Source organism: Chenopodium album, chromosome 22, assembly GCF_948465745.1.
Source record: "Chenopodium album chromosome 22, dcCheAlbu1.1, whole genome shotgun sequence".
In the NCBI taxonomy this organism is placed as follows: Eukaryota; Viridiplantae; Streptophyta; class Magnoliopsida; order Caryophyllales; family Amaranthaceae; genus Chenopodium; species Chenopodium album.
This window is the reverse complement of record NC_137855.1, coordinates 5,199,608-5,219,664: the sequence shown is the minus strand read 5'-3', so window position 1 is coordinate 5,219,664 and position 20,057 is coordinate 5,199,608. Positions and strand designations below refer to the sequence as shown.

At 35.3% G+C, this 20,057-nt stretch overlaps 1 protein-coding gene across 1 annotated transcript; it reads left to right on the top strand.

Moving 5' to 3' along the window:
- Nucleotides 1–2,674: 2,674 nt before the first annotated feature.
- On the top strand, nt 2,675–9,292 carry LOC145604687 (cyclin-dependent kinase E-1-like). The gene is made up of 15 exons (XM_081660601.1): nt 2,675–3,117; nt 3,919–4,029; nt 4,171–4,274; nt 4,356–4,398; nt 4,512–4,610; nt 4,741–4,810; nt 4,978–5,072; nt 5,322–5,355; nt 5,435–5,519; nt 5,730–5,807; nt 6,078–6,125; nt 6,762–6,794; nt 6,907–7,015; nt 7,965–8,177; nt 8,528–9,292. Exons 1-15 carry the CDS (start codon nt 2,821–2,823, stop codon nt 8,591–8,593), a joined length of 1,485 nt encoding a protein of 494 aa, XP_081516727.1. The 5' UTR covers nt 2,675–2,820; the 3' UTR covers nt 8,594–9,292.
- The last annotated feature ends 10,765 nt before the right edge of the window (nt 9,293–20,057 follow it).

Here is a 20,057-nt window from a genome sequence, read left to right as displayed (position 1 = left end):
GTATCCCAAACTGATATTATTAGACTTCAGTTGTTTGTACAACAACATTTGGTTCAAAATTCTTTGCTCGTATCATGTTGCAATTCTAATTTCTTCGTATCATGTGCAATTTTTTTTTCTTTGCGTTTATTGACAGTTTGTTGGGAGCCATTAGGCAAAGAAGAGTGCAAGAGGCAATAGCACAGCGCATCGGAGATGGTTCGACATAAATACTTTATTGTGTCAGTTTATCAGAACTTTCAAGCCTTAAATGTAATATTGGTTTTATTAATGTAGTATATATAGTCTTATGTTAGAGAAATGACTCATTGTTTAACAACTTTGTTTGTTCGCCTAGATTTTTCATATTTTGGCTTAATGTTGGATATAGTGACATCCTTTTATTTGCCGTTAGTAGTATTCCAAGTTTGTTTATGCTCTTTTGGCTTATATAAACATTCAATGTAGATAAAATCTTATGATAGTCTAGGAAATGAGTGAATTTGTTAAAGGCTCATCCTACTTTGAATTGCTTGCCACAAAATACATTAAAGAGAGAGAGAGATGAATGACCAAAGAAAGAAGGGGTTGAGTGGGTAAGTATTTAATCTATCATATTTAATTTGTTTTTAAAAAGTAGAATTCGAAAGAGAGATTTAGAAAAGGAAACAGTGGTGCAAACCCTTTTTAAAGTATAAAATTAATAAAATTATAACTTTATAAGAGGGAGAGAAATTGAGAAAGAGAGAAGAGAGTTTGAGGAAAAACTTTTTAGGGTGTAATTAAGGAGATGAAAATACTTCATAGAAACTTTCTTAAATGCTCAAAATTATAAAACATAAATGAAAGTTAAAGAGAATTAGATTGACCAAGAAAGAGGGAATAGAAATCGATAATAAGATTTGGACAAACTTTAATTCTTTCAATAAGTATTAGTCGTTAACAAATGTGGTTTTGTGACAGTTTTGGAAATGTTAACTAATTTGTAGAACTTTTAGAATAAAATGTTCAACCTTGTGGTAGAATTGTGCTAGATTTACAAGTACATGTTTTGCTACTATGTAAATGTTAATATAACCATAGTAATAAATAGCTTTAAGAGAGAGTATGGAAGAAGGATGGAGGGTGGAGAAGAGAGGAAGAGAAAGAGGTAGTGGGAGTAGGAGGAGAGAGAGGAAAAAGGGAAGGAGTGGGAAGAGGAGAGAGAGGGGGGGGGGGGGAAAGAGGGAAAGAGCAAGGAGTGGGAGGAGAGAAAGAGACAAAGAGAGAGGAATAAAGGGAAGGAGTGGGACGAGAGATAGATAGATGGATATAGAGAGAGGGGTGAGAAAGAGAGAAAGAAGGGTCGGGATAGAGATGAGTCAGGAGGAAAGGGAGAGACTGGGAGAAAAACAGATAAATAAGGGTCGAAAGAGAAATAAATAGAGCATTTAAGAGAAAGAGGGGCAGGGAGAGAGAGATGAGTCGAGAAAGAGAGATGGGTCGGGAAAGAGAAGGGTCGGGGGGGGGGGGGGAGAGAGAGAGAGAGGCTTACTAAACCGCTCAAACTATACAAGAAGAGTGAATAAGGAGGAGAAAAAAGGAACCATAAGGTGAAAGAAAGCAAGGATGAATAGAAAAGGGAAGGAGGCCGAAAGAAAAAGAGAATTATAAAGAAAAGCTGGGAAAGATAAAGAAGCCGGAGGATTTGGATTGGGAGAACAAGTGCAACTTATAATTTTCAAAGCCTTTTTAAAGAAGGAACAGGGACAAGAGGGATTAGGAAAGAACAAAAATGAAAGTAGGAGAGAAAGAGTTTCGGCCAATAAAAAAGAAGGAATGATTGAGAGAGGAGTAACTACGGTTTATAATTTTCAAAGCTTTTGAAAAAACGAACAAGGAGACGAGGCCATGGGAAGAGAGAGAAAGAGAGAATGCAGGATGAAAAGAGATCAAAAGGGAGAAGAGAGAGAGGAGGTTAGGAAGAGAGCGAAAGAAAATTCATTTTACACCTTATTATTGAGAAACATTACGTTTTTTTGCCAAGACAGTTACTTTTGCCCAAATTAGATTGTATATTCACTTAGGGAAAACAAATATCGAGAATAAAAAAAACTAAAATTCATCATGCAACTCGAAGAAAAAATATACAAATACAAAAACAGCTTTGAAGAAGTGTAGATCACACCAATTATGTAGACTAATAACAAAGAAATACATAATTTTTTCATAAGTTTTGCATTTAATCCATTTTATATAACTTTAACTTTTAAAATTGTGTTTCCTTATTACTGTTCCTTATTATCACAATCATTTAAGATAGAGCTGTTTGAAAATTATTAAGTTACTCAATAAGAAACCATATTGCGTTTTAAAATAATATCTAAATATATCGGGTTTTTTTAAAAAAAAATCTTTAAATTCTAACAAATTCTAGATAACTTATTAAAATTGTTTATCCATAAATATATCCCCGTAGAAACTTTATCACTCCTTGTTAGTACTTGTAAATTCTTGTATCCTTGCTACGAATATCACAAAAATCGAACACAACAGCGAATTTTACTTATCTTGCCGTTAGGGCGTGCTCCAACGACTAGTAGATACAAGTATTATTTTTTTCTATAGTTTACAAAATTTTAAAATAACATATTGACCTTGCCCATATTTTCTTTCCATAACTCGATCCGAAATTCTGAAATTCATAATTTTTTCTAACCTTGGGTTACCCTGTCCAATTGTCCATTAACGAAACTCCAATTAGTACCACACCACCGCCGTAAAAAAAACGTGGACTTCCAAATCAAACAAGAAAAAATAGAGTCAATTGAGAAACATGGGAGAAGAATCAAAACAACAACAATGAGCAACAGAGGTGGAGGGATGTTGGGCAACCATCATCTCCAACAACAACAACATCACCACCATCAACAACAACAGCAACAACATCAACAACACTCCAACAACAACAGCAACAAACCAGAATGGCTGCAACAGTACGATTTGATCGGTAAAATTGGGGAAGGAACTTATGGTTTGGTGTTCTTAGCCCGTGTTAAACCCCCTTCTCCTCATCGTGGTAAATCAATTGCTATTAAGAAGTTTAAGCAATCTAAAGATGGTGATGGAATCTCCCCTACTGCAATTCGCGAAATCATGGTTTTTCTCTCCTCTTTCTTTTTAATTTTTGTTCAATTTTTGGGTTTTCATTGTTTCTCAATATTATAATTGTAATTGAAGTTTTGGGCATTTTGTTAATGATTTGATTGACCACTAAAGGTTGGTTTTTTTTTTTTTTTTTTTTTTTTTTTTTTTTTTTTTTTTTTTTTTTTTTGTTTGTTTGTTTCTGGGTGTTTTGATGGTTGATTAGAATTAGGGTTTTTTTTTTTTTTTAATGTTGAATTGGGAATTTTGTAATTCACTTGTATAAAGTTTTGAATTTTCATTGAATTTTGAATTGAAAGGGGAAGTGTTAGTTTGTGGGGTTTACTGGGAATGTGTGAAATTTATCAATTTATGGTCGAATCTGTTTGTGGGAAGTTAAAGTTTTCATCTTTCATCAATGGGGCATGATGATTCTTTCTTTATAGGTACTTCTATTAATTCTGAAATACAAGAATTTATTGGAAATTGTTTATGGTTATATTCTAGGATAATTTCAATATGCATACTTAGATTAAATGGTATAGTGTTGGTGGTCTATTTTTGAATGGAAGAGTGTGTCGATTAGTTCATTCTTTGATCACTGGAGGTATTCTTTACGATTTAATTATGTAACACATGGATATTCCAAGGGCTAGATTTATAAGATGTCGGCATATATTCAACCCTTGTTAGTTATTACTGCATAGAGCAGGATCTTCGTTAGAAGCATTGTGGTGGTGATGATGTTTTTTGTGTTGTGAGGGTTAAGGCTATTGTATCTATCGTCATTGTAAATCCTCATTCTTTGGAATGCAGTTGCTACGAGAAATATCCCATGAAAATGTGGTTAAGCTTGTGAATGTACACATCAATCCTGCAGACATGTCTTTGTACCTGGCCTTTGATTATGCGGAGCATGATCTATATGTAAGTAGCTTGCCCCTTAAATATTAAATGAAAATAATGATACAAATTTGTTATGAAGTACTCGTAATTTCTACTGCTGTCTAAGGGAGAATAACTTACCTTATCAATTCTGCTACTCTCTCTGCATGTTGGGTGCTGCAGGAAATCATTAGATATCATAGAGATAAGGTAAATCAACCAATCAATCAGTACACAGTTAAATCATTGCTCTGGCAGCTGCTGAATGGCCTTAATTATCTACATAGGTATAATCATCATCAAGGCACTATAATATGCAAAGTTTTGTTTCCTCCAAATTCTCAATTTTGTTGGTTCCCTTGCTGCAGTAATTGGATCATCCATCGAGATCTTAAACCGTCGAACATCTTGGTATGGTTGTGCATTATGTTGTCCGTGTGGTGAAGTCTGATGCCCCTAAATTATTAAAGTCTTGCACTTTCATATGTTTATATTTATGTCTGTTTTGGAATATATGTTTGAAGGTTATGGGCGAAGGAGAAGAACAGGGAGTTGTTAAAATTGCTGACTTTGGATTGGCAAGAGTATACCAGGCTCCATTAAAGGCATTGGCTGACAATGGGGTAATAATTTTGTTTTCTTTTTTTTACCCGTGATATACTCTTAAATTGTTGCTGGGCTGTGATTAAATTTCAATTTAAGCAGGTTATCTGTGGAATAGTTGCTTACATTTTGAAGCCTTTTTTTGTGCAGGTTGTGGTGACAATTTGGTATCGAGCTCCTGAGCTGCTGCTTGGGGCAAAACACTACACTAGTGCTGTTGGTATCCCTTTTAATCCAGCCTTGTCTTATTAAGTGTGCTGTAGATTACTTCCTTTTACCACTTATTGGCATCACGCAATGCCTTAGATTCCCATTTGACCTAAATTTTATCCTAACTATTCTTTTCCCGAGCTGACACTTGATATTTTTTTTTAAAATAAAAAATAGATATGTGGGCTGTTGGATGCATATTTGCTGAGCTTCTGACTTTAAAACCATTGTTTCAAGGTGCGGAAGTCAAAGGCACACCAAATCATTTTCAGGTATTTTAAAGGTTTATCTGTAGTTATCTTGCTGAAATTATTAATTATTACTTCATTATGTTGCAATTAATTAGAAAACGTAATGGGGAGAGAAATAGAGGGGAGCAGTTACCAAAATAAGTTATGTTGCAATTAATCTGAAATTCCTTTAAAGTGTTGCAGTTATTATGAATCGTAGGATTATATCCTGAGCTTATCTTTGTCTAATTTATTAATGTTGCTTTCTAACATGGATGCTTTCTGTTACAGCTGGATCAACTTGACAAAATATTCAAAGTTTTAGGTAAGCTAGCTAGAATTGGCTGCTAATTTTCTTTCTGAGGACCGAGTACTCTTTATTAAGTCATTTCCTTCTACTTCAGGTCATCCCACAACAGAAAAGTGGCCGATACTTGCAAATCTTCCACATTGGCAACAAGATACGCAGCATATTCAAGGGCATAAATAGTGAGTGGGGCTGCTTTTTTTCTTTCCCTCGGTTGTTTGTGATTGGTTTCAGTCTTTAGGGGCAAGTGACACCAGCCAACATTTTTTATTAATATATTGCGTAGTCAAGTTCTTTACGAGGATCACATTTTTATTTTATATTGCTGTTTACCATTCCGTATTTGCCAATTCATTAAGTATTTACCCTTTTTAACCCATCGTTTACTGCAGCGACAATCCTGGGCTTTACAGTGTTGTCCATCTTTCTCCCAAAAGTCCTGCTTATGACTTGCTGTCCAAAATGCTTGAGTAAGTGTGCTTCTACAAATTTTTGGCTGTGGGTACCCTATGTAAATGTGTGTATCAGTGTTTATAGCAGTACATCAAGTTTTTTATTTGTTATTTTTTTTTTAGTTGTATAAGCTTATTGACCTTTGTTGAACACTTCATGATTCTTGTTTCTGTGATTTTCTCCAGGAAGATTTTTCATTAAATTCTCTTGTTATGTTCATATATATATATCCTGTTAACTTTTGTGATCTTTTTTTTTTTTTTTTTTTTCCTTTGAACTTTATGCAGATACGATCCTCGCAAGCGACTAACAGCTGCACAAGCACTTGAGCATGAGTAAGACTATCATTCTTTTAAGATTGTTCTTTGTTTTTTTTTTTCTTTTTCTTTTCTTTGCATTGTAAGTGAAACATACTCACACCATTAGGTGGTTATTAGTTATTTGCTTATACTTGCTTTAAAGAATCATTACTCTTGCTGGTCTAAACTTTTAAAGAATGGAGAATTAAATAATGTGTAAGATTTTCAAAGTTATGTTTCGTGAGGTGTGCTATGTAAAATTACTTGTGGCCATTCAGCTCCCTTTTTTCTTTGATGAATTGTGGACTCCTAGTCTCCTACCACTGTAGTCTGCATCTCTGTTGTTAGATTTACCCCTTAGCTGACCTACTTATCTAGCAGAACTAGCAAAAGACTAAGTTTCCCCTCATGTGCCTCTCCCCTTTCTTCCTTCCCAATCCTTTTATGACACATCGTGCATAGCTGCTGGTTGGGAATTTGGGATGCCCATGCTGAATGGAGTTTTGGAAACAGTAATGTCTCTTGATTCATCATATATTACTCGCTTTCTTCTGCGTCAGCATAATTGTTCAATTTTTCAAGTTTCATTTGCCCCACCTCGAGTAGCTTTCAGGTCTTTAAGGAGTTTATGGGTTATTAATATTGTGATTTTCCCCCATATTTATATATCAGGTACTTCAAGATGGAGCCTTTGCCAGGTCGCAAGTAAGTTACCCTTCTCCCTTGTACAGGTCTCAAGTTGCGTGCTGTTGTGGGACTGATCATTCATCAATTGGAAACTGTTTACTTTTATTTTAACCATTTTAATGTTTTACAGTGCATTTATTCCTTCCCGGCCTGAAGAAAAAGTTGTTAATTATCCTGCTCGACCAGTGGACAGTAATACTCATTTTGAGGGAACAGCAACCATTCAACCCCCACAACAGGTATGCATATCGATGTGCTGCTTGGAACTCCTGAGCATACAGTGATTTTCAATTGCAAAAATCTTCTATCATAAGTGATTTAGCATAATTCTCTTCAAGCTGTGCTTTTTAAACCAACCCCCTTCCCCCAACTTAAACCCCCCCCCCCCCTCGCTATGTTGATTTGTACATGTGTATTTGAAAATATATTTCTTTTGGGGTAAAGGGAGATGAGATTTAAGAGAATTTTGTACTGAAGCAAAACAAGGAACGCATGTCCCTTCACTATTTTGATGGAATTTTTTTTTGAATAGTTTGGATTTATGAGTCCATTCTGTGGAAAGACTAGTAGGCAGAGACAAAAGATGCTAGATCTAGTAATTATAGCATGTATACACTGGACTACTGGAGGAGTATAAAAGTTGGTTTTCAATCGTATTAATGTTGAAAATCTAATAGCTTGATCATCTAAGAGAAATCTGATTAATGTTTGTATTTACTTGATAAGTTGTGATTTCTGTTACTATTGGACCAACTTGGTCTTGCTTATGTGCACAAATCCAGATGGAAGACTAAAGAAGTATGTTAGGCTTATTAAATACTGCTAGAAAAATGTTTAGTTCTTTAGGTTTGATTAATAGATACGTAGTATTAATCCTTGTGCTTCTATTTTCCTCCCGTTCAAAGACTTAAAGTAGTCCCAGGCTGAAAGAATTATCAATTTCAAAGGATTATTGAATCTGACATCTAGAGGCAAGTAACCTGTTGGAATGAAAATACTGTTCTATATAAGTTAATAGAACTATGCATTTATATTGAATGCTCTCCATCCCTTTGCTTGCATCCCAACATCTCATGATAAATATAATGGCGACTTTAATATTAATAGTTGCAAGTAAATTTGTTTTGTATTGTTCTAGTTGGACTTCAGATTATACTTGCATGTATATGAATTCATATATTCTTTCAGGCTCCACCTCCAAATGCTGGTAACATGCAAGGCTCCCATATGCCAAACAGAAACGTACCTCGACAAATGAATATGGTTGGTATGCAAAGAGTGCCACCTCAAGGCATAGCGCCTTATAACATTGCTTCTCAGGCTGGAATGGGTGGTGGAATGAACCCTGGAGGCATCCCTATGCAACGAGGAGTGGCTAATCAAGGTCATCCACAGCAGCAGGTACAGCTCTATATATTCCATTTTGTTAAAACTTAACAGCATTTTCTATTTTTTTTTTTTTTTGTAGAAATTTTGTTTGAAACTATCTAATAATTGACACTTTTGGCAAACTATTACCTTGTAGATTGTTAAAATTCATTTCTTACAGATTATCTTCTACTTCAAAAAAATAAGATAATCTTAAATTATTTTTTGGAATTATTTTCATTACTAGACTCTAAAAAAAAGGTTAGGGTATAATGATTTCACATTTTGCTCTCATTTGAAACTAATCTCTATTGGTCTCCTTACACTAGTCTGGGGACATGCTAATTGCATGTGGTCTAATCTGTTATGTTATTTTGGAGCAGCTGCGAAGAAAGGATCCTGGGATGTTGCCTGGGTACCCTCCACAGCAGAAATCAAGAAGGTTTTGAGGGATGTCATAACTAGGATAGAAGTTACATCAATGTTCGTGCTCACCTGAAGTCCCAACCGTAGCATTTTAACAATTTTAATGGCCACTCCTCCTGTCCTGCTTCACTGCTAAATTCTCCACAGTATGCCCAAAAATGCCAACCCTGGGACTAGTGAAAACCAAAACCAAGAGAAGCTTGAGCAGAGATGAAATTGTTGTCTTAATGTTTCTAAAGCAGATCTGTGATACGAAAGATGTGTTTCCAATTTGTCTGCTTGGAGGCATGTTGAGACGAAGACCACAGCCCTGTAGTGTACGGACTGCTTTTGCCGAAAAGCCATAAAATGCAGGGGATTCAGCTGATCGTAATTTAGGGTGTTCTGTTGTAACATTAGTTGCCTGCTCTGCTATTGTAACTTACTGCAGATCTTCGCCAGCGCTTTGGTATAGCTGCATGCTGGCTATTTGTATGTACTTTGTACATGCCCCTTTCCACCCCTAATTTTTTTTTTTAGAATAATGATTATTAAAATTTGTAATTTAAGCAATTAATCCTCATCTATGATGTGCGCATTATTTTTAATGTCAAGCTCTTCCTATAACCTTCAAGAAGGAATGTACTGCGCATTCATGGTGGTCGATCTTAAAAACAAATCTGTGTTAAACTATAATGCATAGGATTTTCGTATTGGTGTTTTAGAGGATGGTGGTAAAGTGTTGTAAAAAACTAAAAGTGACTTAAATTAATACTAGTATAAAGATGTTTTTGCATGGAATATTCACCTAACTTTTTATACAATGTAAATAATGTTATACTACCTCCGTTACATAATATTTGCAACGATTACACATTTTTCCTTTCAACTTTAATATGTTAAATTATTGTAAATAATATAAAACTGAGGTAGTATTTAGTGTCTAGACTCTAGATATATACATACTCAATTCGTTTTGTAATAAATTTGTGTGACAGAGTATGAAAGGATATACTTTTCTCATCTTATTTTGACCGTTTCATATGCGGCGACAAAAAATAAGATAAGATTAATCCATACTTGGTACAATATAAATTTAAATATAAAACTCATATACTCTGTATACTAAATTCAAATAAAATAAATTTGAATAAATTATTATCGGCCTATAAACTATGGAGGAATATTATACTCCCTCCGTTTCTTATTTCTTGCAACAAAGGGGGGGTGCACGGTTCCCAAGTCAAAAGTTTTTAAGCATGATTATAAAAAAGTAAGGGCATGTAAATAATGTAATTAAGGGGAGAGGGTGAATAATTAATTAAACAACTAAAACTCCAGCACCACCACCTAAGAACGTGCAAGCCACCAAGAACCACCAGCAACGAAACGCTGCCACCTGGAACCACCAACGAAACCACCCAGAACCACCGGGAAACCACCCAGAACCACCCGAATCCACCTAGAACCACCTGAAATCACCCAACGAAACCACTTCTACCAAAAACCACCCAGATCTAGAAATCAGGCCACCCACAACCGCCACCAAGACCCACAACCGCCACCAAGACCCACCTGGAACCACCAACGAAACCACCGAAACCCCTCCTCCACCCCTGCGAAACCCCTCCTCCACCCCTGCGAAACCACCAAAACCCCTCCTCCACCCCTGCGAAACCACCGACACCACCGATTCACGAACCACCAAAACCACCGACTCACCAATTCAAACCACCTAAATCACCCACAAACCAAACAACCTAAACCACCGACGACCCAGACCACCTAAACCACCGACAAACCCCTGCGAAACCCATCGATCGACACCACCAAACCTCCCCGATCTAGGCTGATGAACCGCCAAAACCACCCACGACACCACCAAAACCAACCGAATTCCACAACGAATTCTCTCAACAGATGAATTCAAGAGAGATGAGAGATTAGAGAAGATGAAATTTGATTAGGAGAGATGAGAGATGAAGAAGACGAAATGAGTGATAAGGAGGAGAGAGAAAGATAATGGGGAGATGATTTAATTTGGGTGGGAAGGGTTAGAGATAATTGAATCAGATTAGGGTTATAATAGGTTGTGATTATGTGTAGTGTTATGTGTTAAATTTTTTTAAATAAGGGTATATTGGTCTTTTTGGCAGAAAAAAGTTTCTAAATAAGGAAAAAATGAAGTTTGTTACAAGAAATATGAGGCATCCAAAAATGGTAAATGTTGCAAGAAATAAGAAACAGAGGGAGTAGACAAATGTAAAAGTTGAACAGAAGCAGAAGTAGACAATTCTTTAAAAGAAATTTATGTGCGCAGTATTGCATAGGTTGATTAATAGAGACAAAGAAACTGATCTACTTGCATATCTCACCGCCTCAATTACATACCTAGTTTTTTTTTTTTTTTTTTTAACAAGTAAGAAAAAAGAAAACATTAGGAAACCCTCCTTACGAATTTACATACTTAGTAGTTAGTACCATCTTTTTATTATCATATACTTGTAGTCTTGTACTACATACATTACATCATCCAGTATGTAATAGTATGTAATAATATTCGTAGTAATATTGGATTGTTATCAACTTAACACTACATTTGGAGTATTATTTAGTTTCTATTCTTGACACAACTCTAAGTATAAACATCAATATTCACTTTTGTAATAGTGTTAATATTTTAATATTCACTTTTGTTATAGTGTTAATAATTAAAGATATTATTGATTAAAGTTTCATGTAAGCTAAGATATTAATCAAAGTAGAGCACTAAAAAAATCAAGGGAATAAATAGGTTAGCGGTTTAATAATATGTACAATAGGTGGCTAGACAGCACAACCTGATCTATAAATAAAAATCCTATTGACATTTACAATAGGTGGCTAAACAGCACAACCTGTTAGTTATATCTATGATGCTCATTTCAAAGATCGTCAAAATCAATACTGTATTTTTTTCAAAGGAAAAAAACATCACTGTTACTTTTATTCTCTCTTTCCTCCTCTTTTATCTACTCCTATTTGAATACCTTAATCTCATAAGTTGGGTCCCTACATAAACCAACATGATCGAATACTTTCCAGAAGATCACCCATCATCATACTACTCTCAAGTCTTAATCATTGTTGAAACTCATGTATCCCACTTGTGAGTGTCCCACATTTGAGAAAGAGGAGAGATGATTTCACTTTATAAGGTAGAGAAGTTAATCCTACTATTGTCAATTGATTTTAGTATGGAAGCTCTTAAACCTTGTTTGTGGACTAAACTTTCCTCTTCTATGTTCGGGTTGCCCAAACCCATTTCATATTATCTCAAAATTTAACTATTATTGTGATTTGTGACTCATGTCAAGTAATGTAACAAAGTTTTACGTTGCCTTTTGATAGAGTATAAAAACATATTTTAGGGCCTCAACCATAAAACTCATTGATTTTTCCTCCTCTTTTATGCCCAAGTTAACAATTCGCTATGACTACTGTATTCCGCATATTCTTAGGTGCACACTCATGCACCTAAAAATAGGTGTAACAACAGCACAATATGAACATTAGCTTTTCAGAAAGTGAACATAGGAATAAAAAATATGAACATTAGCTTTTCAGAAAGTGAACATCGACATAAAAATGTGTTATTTTCGATTTCTTATGTGGTGACTTTGTGATTAAGTTCGATTGATTAGGTTATACTACCTCTGTTAACATTTAGTTGCAACTTTGGGGTATTATTTGAGAGACATAAAATATTTCAAAGTTGCAACTAAATGTTAACGGAGGTAGTATATGATTTTCTTAATTCTAATGAATTGAATTTTATCTGATTTTCTGCATTTTTTTTTATCAATGAACGTAATCATGCAAAATATGAACATATGCATAGGTTCCCTTAAATGTGAACAGTAGCTTTTCAGAAACTGAGCATAGGCATAAACAAAATATGAACTTATGCATTTCAGAAAGTGAACATAACATTTCAAAATATGAACGTAAGCATTGGTTTTTTTTAAAGTGAATATAAGCATTTAAAAGGTGAACATATACGTAAAAAAATATGAACATAAACATTTACAAAAGACAACATATGCATAAACAGATTTAATTAATATTTCATGAGCAACACTATATATTTACATTATGAATATATATTTGAAATTATATATGAACATATAAAATTTTATGAATATAATGCATTTAATTATGAACATAAAAATTTGAAGAAATAAAAAATAATATGATTATGAAACCTATGCATTATAAGTATTAAATGTTCATTTTTTTAAGTGTTCATTTTTTATTAGTAATTGTTTATTTTTTTCATGTTCATATTCTTTTACTAAATGTTCATATTTTTTTTACTAAATGTTCATTTTGTAGAGCGTAGTGTTGATTTTTTTAAAGTTGTAGTTGTTGCACCTATCTGGTGCACCTTAGACTAATTGACTACATTCAATAAAAAGAAATTACACACATAAAAAGAAACGAAAAAATACAGAATTTTCCCGCTGTACTCCGTAGCAAGACAAGCGGCATTGCATATTTGCATGGAGCACGGATGAAACTCCACGCAGCTGCAAGCCTGCAATTTGTTAATGTAATGCTGCATTGTTATGTTGTTGCATTTTCCTACGTTTAGCTACTCCCACTTGCCCGATTTGCAGTTCCAACGCATGATTACATCTAGACACAAGTACAAACGTATAATTTATCAATGCGAAACTAATTTGTACGTGTTATATGTACTACGTATTCCATCCGTCGACTTATTTGACTCGTCATAAACTAGTTTCTTGTTTTTTTAGATATTCCGGATAGGATATCATCTTTAAACAGGGGTAGGATGATAAGAAATGAATAAATACTAGAATATACTTCATATAAAATAATATGAGTTCGTAGTTGAGATTGTACCTTGAAAATTGAGCAAAGTACTTGAGGGATTATATATACTTTGGTAAAGTAGTGAAATTCTATTAAGCTAGTCCAACCCAAAAAAAAAAAAAAAAAAAAAAACATGAACAAGAGAGAGCCAAAAGTTAAACACAAAGAGTTAGTGAATGAGGTTTTAGATGATTTACTTGCTCTTCAAGAGCAAGATCGTCAAACATTTATAGCTGTGATTAAGGATTCCGATACTGAGTGGACCCCAGCCCTCACGGAACTAGTTGATCAGATCATAACTCACTACGCGAAGTACTATCGAGTCATTACCAAGTTGATTAAAGGTAATGTAAGAGTCCTACTCATGGTGTCTCCCGAGTGGCCTAGCCACTTGGAGGACCCTTTTCTTTGGGTCGGTGGGTGGAGGCCCAGTATGGCTTTCCACCTGCTGGACTTCAACCCCGAGTTAAAACTCGGGGTTGGACTCAGTAAGTTACTTAGCGGGGTGAACATGGGCGAGTTCAAGGACATCTCGCCAATTCAGTTCACTCGAGTCGGTGAGCTCCAGAGGCACACTATCCGAGAGGAGGCCGAGCTGACTCATTCTCTTGCCAACACTGATGCTCAGGCGGACGAAGATATTGAGTCTGATTTAGTGATGGCGGAAGAAGGTAGCGAGGCGGATACGGTGATGGCAGACATAATTATCGCCGCCGCCCCCGCTGCTGCCATTACGGATCATCATGAGTTAGGGGAAATCTTCAGCAAGGCGGATGATCTACGGCTGGAAACACTCAAACAGTTTGTAAAAATCTTAAGTCCAATCCAAGCTGCCCAATTATTTATTCCTGCTGCTCAGCTTCACCTTAAGGTTGAGGCCTGGGGTAAGAACAAAGAGGACGCTCATACAAGAAAACTTCACACCCACGATACCAATAAGAGTAATGGCGATACTGAACCCTCTGACAATGTTTTCGGAGGGTTCTATAAAATATGGCTCCGCCAAAAGCAGGCGGACCTTCTTGAGCTCCAGTCCGCCACGGTGGCGTACACAGAAACAACTCGGTCTAAACACGAGACGAATCAAAACCTCCGTCGATTAGTTCGACGGGTTTTGAGCCACTATGAGCATTACTACCGAGTCAAGTCCGAGTCCGTAAAACAGCACGTACTCCACATGATGACTCCTGCATGGAGGTCTCTCCTTGAGCATGCCTTCCTATGGATCGGCGGGTGGAGACCGAGTACGGCATTTCACCTATTGTACACCATTGTTGGATTGCAACTCGATGTTGGTCTCACTAGGTTGTTAGACGGGTTAAGGACCGGCGACTTGGGTGACCTCTCAAAGAGTCAACTCGCCCAAGTCAACGAGTTGCAAATGAAGACGGTTAAGGAGGAGAGGGAGTTGACTGAGGTAATGGCTGCGATGCAAGAGACGGTGGCCGACACGTCGATGGTTCGGCTAGCGGGTGTGGTAGGGTCTAGTGAGTCGGATGAGGAGCGTGTTGAGTTGACTCTAATGACTAAAGAGGATAAGTTGAAGGAGATATTTGAGAAGGCGGATGATCTACGGATGAAAACGCTTAGTAATGTGGTGGGTATATTAAATCCAATCCAAGCCGTTCATTTCTTGATTGCTGCTGCTGGGCTTCAACTTAGGCTTCATGAATGGGGTAAGAAGAAAGATAAAGCTGGTGCAATGGTCATTGCAATGAAAAATTAGTTATTGGTCTTATAAACATGATAATAGTATTAGAAGATATATATGTGTGAACCTATATATGTATGTATAGGGATGGGTCGGGTTGTTGATGAGTTAATGTGACGTTAGATTAAGATAGGGTAACCCGTCTCAGATTTGTATGTTCCTGTCATATTTATGTTCAAGTTGTTTCATTTGTTTTTTATGGCCATATGAATCATATATATATAGAGTACTCCATAACTTTTTTTTATTAGATGAATCATCCTGGCATTAGCTTCTTTCTCTCCACTATAACGCTACTTGCACAAAAAATATAAAACAAAGCAAACTGATCAGAGAAAGTAGAAGATAATTGAATGTGAAGCATAAATAATGACAACACCGGCTATTCTTTATCTAAAAATAAAGTTTTAACCTTTTCCGCTCTTTCCCTCAGTTGTGTTTAGAGAGCCTAAAATCTGAAAATGGTAGAGAAGCTCTAGTAATTAGTAAGCCATTTGAGTTATCCCTCACTCTCATTATTTAATTTTTGTTGAACAAAAGTAATGCAAGAAAAAAAAAATGAAACCAAATTTTGAGAATGTGCGATTTAGAGTAATGATCTCAGTGTTGTTTTTCCCTCTAAAATCCCCTTTATTTTTTTCTTTTTTAATTCAATGACATTAGTTTTATTTATTTATTTATTTATTTATTTATTTATTTACAGAAATGACATTAATTACCTACTATAAGTTATACACAAAATATTCACCAAATCATATAATATAATTGTGATTATATTGATTCATATACTTTCCATTTATATAATTAATATTTTCCTTTTTATGTAATATTAGAGTACATATCTAATGTAATTTTAAATAAATATAGAGTTTCTAAATTTTTACTATACAAACCTAATGTAAAATTAGCAATTAAAAAAAAAATCTGACGTAAAAGTAAATTAATTTAGATTAAAAAAATACATCTAAAAGTTATAAAATATTTTCCAAGGAAAATTTATGCTAAATTTATTATTATTATTATAATGTTAATAATAATAATTAAAGATTTTTGTGAATACAACAGGTAAAACATGAACTTCATATATTAGATTGTAACTACTAAAGCGGAAGGTATGACAAAATTTTTTTAATTATTTTCTCTACGGGAGATAGGAAATGAATGAGTCAACTTCTCTTACATAGTTATTTGGAGCAATATTCATTTATTTTTCAATTAATAAAATAAATTTATAAAAAAATACAAATAGCTTAAAATATTATTCAAATTATGTTCTTTTATTTTTGTATCGACCATTAATAAATGAGCTCTTTTATTACTAATTAAATTACATTTGTTTTTTTTTTTTCCTATGAAATTTAATAAATCGTGTATCGTACGGGCACTATGCTAGATCAAAAAGAAAACTGTGACAAACAAAAGGAGATAAAAAAATTACTGTATTTTTCAGCCACAACTCAACTCTTATAACTAGTTAGACAAGCGGCGGTGCATGAAGCACGGAGCCACGGATCAAACTCCACGTAGCTGCAATTTGTTAGCATAATGCTGCATTGTTGCAATTCCCATTAGCCCGATTTGCTGTTCCACCACATACTACTTTTTTTTTTTTCTTAAACCTATTATTATTTTATTATTTTTTTTTTAAAAAAAATATCAATGTGAAACAAATTATTATTCATCTTACAAAATATAATCTTATTTGACCTTTTAAAGTCGTCATGGACTAGTTTTTAAGTGTTTTTTTTTTTTTTTTTTTTTTTTTCTCTCTTCCTTCTTTTTAGATATTTTATGACAATATTATCTTCAAAGAGGAGGCAAAACTAATGGTGGAGGAAACAAGAATGTATAATATGAGTGTATAATAGAGGTCAAGATTGTATCTTGAAAATTGTGCAAAGTGCATTAAAGATTATATATACTTTGGTGTACTAGCGAAAAACTAGTGAGCTAGTCCAACAAAAAAAAAATTTCGTCATATACTTGGTCCTAAAAACAAAAGAAAAAAACATGAATAAGAGAGAACCAAAAGTTAAACACAAAGCCCTAGTGAATGAGGTTTTAGAGGATTTGCTTGCTCTTCAAGAGCAAGATCGCCAGAAATTTATGGCTGTGATTAAGAATTCAGATACTGAGTGGACACCAGTCCTCACGGAACTAGTTGATCAGATTATAACTCACTATGAGAAGTACTACCGAGTCATTACCAAGTTGGTTAAAGGTAATGTACGAGTCCTACTCATGGTGTCCCCCGAGTGGCCTTCCCACTTGGAGGACCCTTTTCTTTGGGTTGGCGGGTGGAGGCCTAGTATGGCTTTCCACTTGCTCGACTTCAACCCCGAGTTAAAACTCGGGGTTGGACTCGGTAAGTTGCTTAGTGGGGTGAACATGGGCGGGTTTAAAGACATCTCGCCAAGTCAGTTCATTCGAGTCGGCGAGCTCCAGAGGCACACTATTCGGGAGGAGGCCGAGCTGACTCATTCTCTTGCCAACACTGATGCTCAGGCGGATGAAGACATTGAGTCTGATTTAGTGATGGCGGAGAACAATAGCGAGGCTGATGCTGTAATGGCGGACATAATTATCGCTGCCGCCCCCGCCGCCGCCGTTACTGATCATCATGAGTTGGGGGAAATCTTTAGCAAGGCAGATGATCTACGGCTGAATACACTCAAACAGTTTGTAAAAATCTTAAGTCCGATCCAAGCCGTCGAATTATTTATTCCTGCTGCTCAACTTCACCTCAAGGTTGAAGCGTGGGGCAAGAACAAAGCGGATGCTCATACAAGAAAACTGCATGCCCACGATACCAATAAGAGTAATGGCGATACTGAACCATCTGATAATGTTTTCGGAGGGTTTTACAAAATATGGCTCTGTCAGAAGAAGGCGGACCTTCTTGAACTTCAGTTCGCCGCGGTGGCGTACACGGAGACAACTCGGTCTAAACACGAGACGAACCAAAACCTTCGCCGATTAGTTCGGCGGGTGTTGAGTCACTATGAGCATTACTACCGAGTCAAGTCCGAGTCAGTAAAGCGGAACGTACTCCACATGATGACTCCTGCATGGAGGTCTCTCCTTGAGCATGCCTTCCTATGGATCGGCGGGTGGAGACCGAGTACGGCATTTCACCTATTATACACCATTGTTGGATTGCAACTCGACGCCGGACTCACTAAGTTGCTAGATGGGTTAAGAACCGGCGACTTGGCTGACCTCACATCTGTGTGGGTTAGTAATGTGGTGGGAATATTAAACCCAATCCAAGCTGTTCATTTCTTGATTGCTGCTGCTGGGCTTCAACTTAGGCTTCATGAATGGGGTAAGAAGAAGGATAAAGCTGGTGCACTTGTAATCGCTATGAAAAATCAGTCTTTACTCTTGAAAGCATATCATACAAAGTAATGTACTTTAGTATTAGGAGATATATCATACTATGTGTATGTACCTATGTATAGGGATATTTGTCAAAAAAAAAAAAGAAATATGTATAGGGATATGGCCGGGTCGGGTTGCTGTTGAGTTAAGATAGGATAACCCGACTCAGACTCTTAAGTTTCTAAATTATTTACAATATATGAAAGTCATGGCCTTGCTTCCTTTGTATTCAATTCTATGATGGAATGTATCATAGAGTATTATGAAAATCGTATGAACCTGAGTACAAATAGTGTATTAATATGTTGTTTGTATCGTGTATTTATGTTCTATCCGTTTTTTTTTTTTTTTTTTTTTTTCTATGGCGATCTCATATACATATATATGGAGCAATAGTTATGTTATTTAATGGACATACAATGTAAGGTTGTTTTACATACCTTGGCTATAATAATATTGCATATACGGAGTTTAAATTAAATGTATTAGACCATCGTCCCTTAGCTTAATTAGCTTCTTTCCCTCCACTACAACACTACTTGTACGTACAAAAAACTCTCTTAATTTTATTATTAATCAAAAGAAAAATAATTGGAAACCCTGACCTCATATCGTGGGCAATAAAACCCAACAAAGCAAACCGAGAAATTATAGAATTGTAAAGCATAAAATAATGATACAACACCCATGACCCATCACGCACCCATGATGAGTGAACATTAGGGTTGCTCATGTAGCTAAGCAAGGGTGAATTAGAGTGAAGCCATGTGAAATTTCGTACATAAATATCTTGTGTAGTTAGTTTGACAAGAAATGTGTTGGATTGTAGCAGAGTTTCTATACTATACTCTATATAAAAAAAAAAAGGGTATGCGACATTGCTTACGTATCTTAAGTATAGAGTCGTCACGCAAGGACATTTATGTGTACGTATCTCATTAATTTTCATTGACCGATTTATTTAGGGTTATACATATTATCTATAGAAAATTTTACTTAATATATATATAGTACGAATATAAGAATATTATATAAACTAACAATGCAAATAACAAGGAGTGTGCGTACAAGTACCGAATATGATAACAAAACAAGGGAGTTATTTACTTACTACGAAATACTATAAAATTTCATTAACTCTCTCCATTCTTATTCTTAAATAAAAGTTAAAACTTAAAAGTGAATTGAATAAAGTAATGGACATAGACGCAAAAAGAGCTTTATTTAAGGAAAGTTTATAGGTAAATTAAAGCGAATTTATAGGAGTAGTTTAGTCGTTGTTTGAAAGCTAGCACAAATTATATGATGCTCATTTCCAAGGACATAGAAGATATATATATTATCTTGTTCCCTTAAAATACCACCGCCTCACTCACTTTCTCTCTTAAATTTTGTTCCACCAACATAAACAACACATGCACGGCATCTACCACGTCTATCTATAAGCAATTTGTCGACACACCGCATTCTATAATCCTGCGGTTCTGCACTCCTGCCATACATATACTAATTATATACAGATCGAGTACAAAGTAAAA

Bases quoted from the DNA above. Each gene is read 5' to 3' on its own strand.
- LOC145604687 (XM_081660601.1), top strand. From the start codon at position 2,821: ATGAGCAACAGAGGTGGAGGGATGTTGGGCAACCATCATCTCCAACAA. The intron at 4,275-4,355 runs GTATAATCATCA...CCCTTGCTGCAG, and splicing joins GGCCTTAATTATCTACATAG to TAATTGGATCATCCATCGAG. The intron at 7,016-7,964 runs GTATGCATATCG...ATATTCTTTCAG, and splicing joins CCATTCAACCCCCACAACAG to GCTCCACCTCCAAATGCTGG.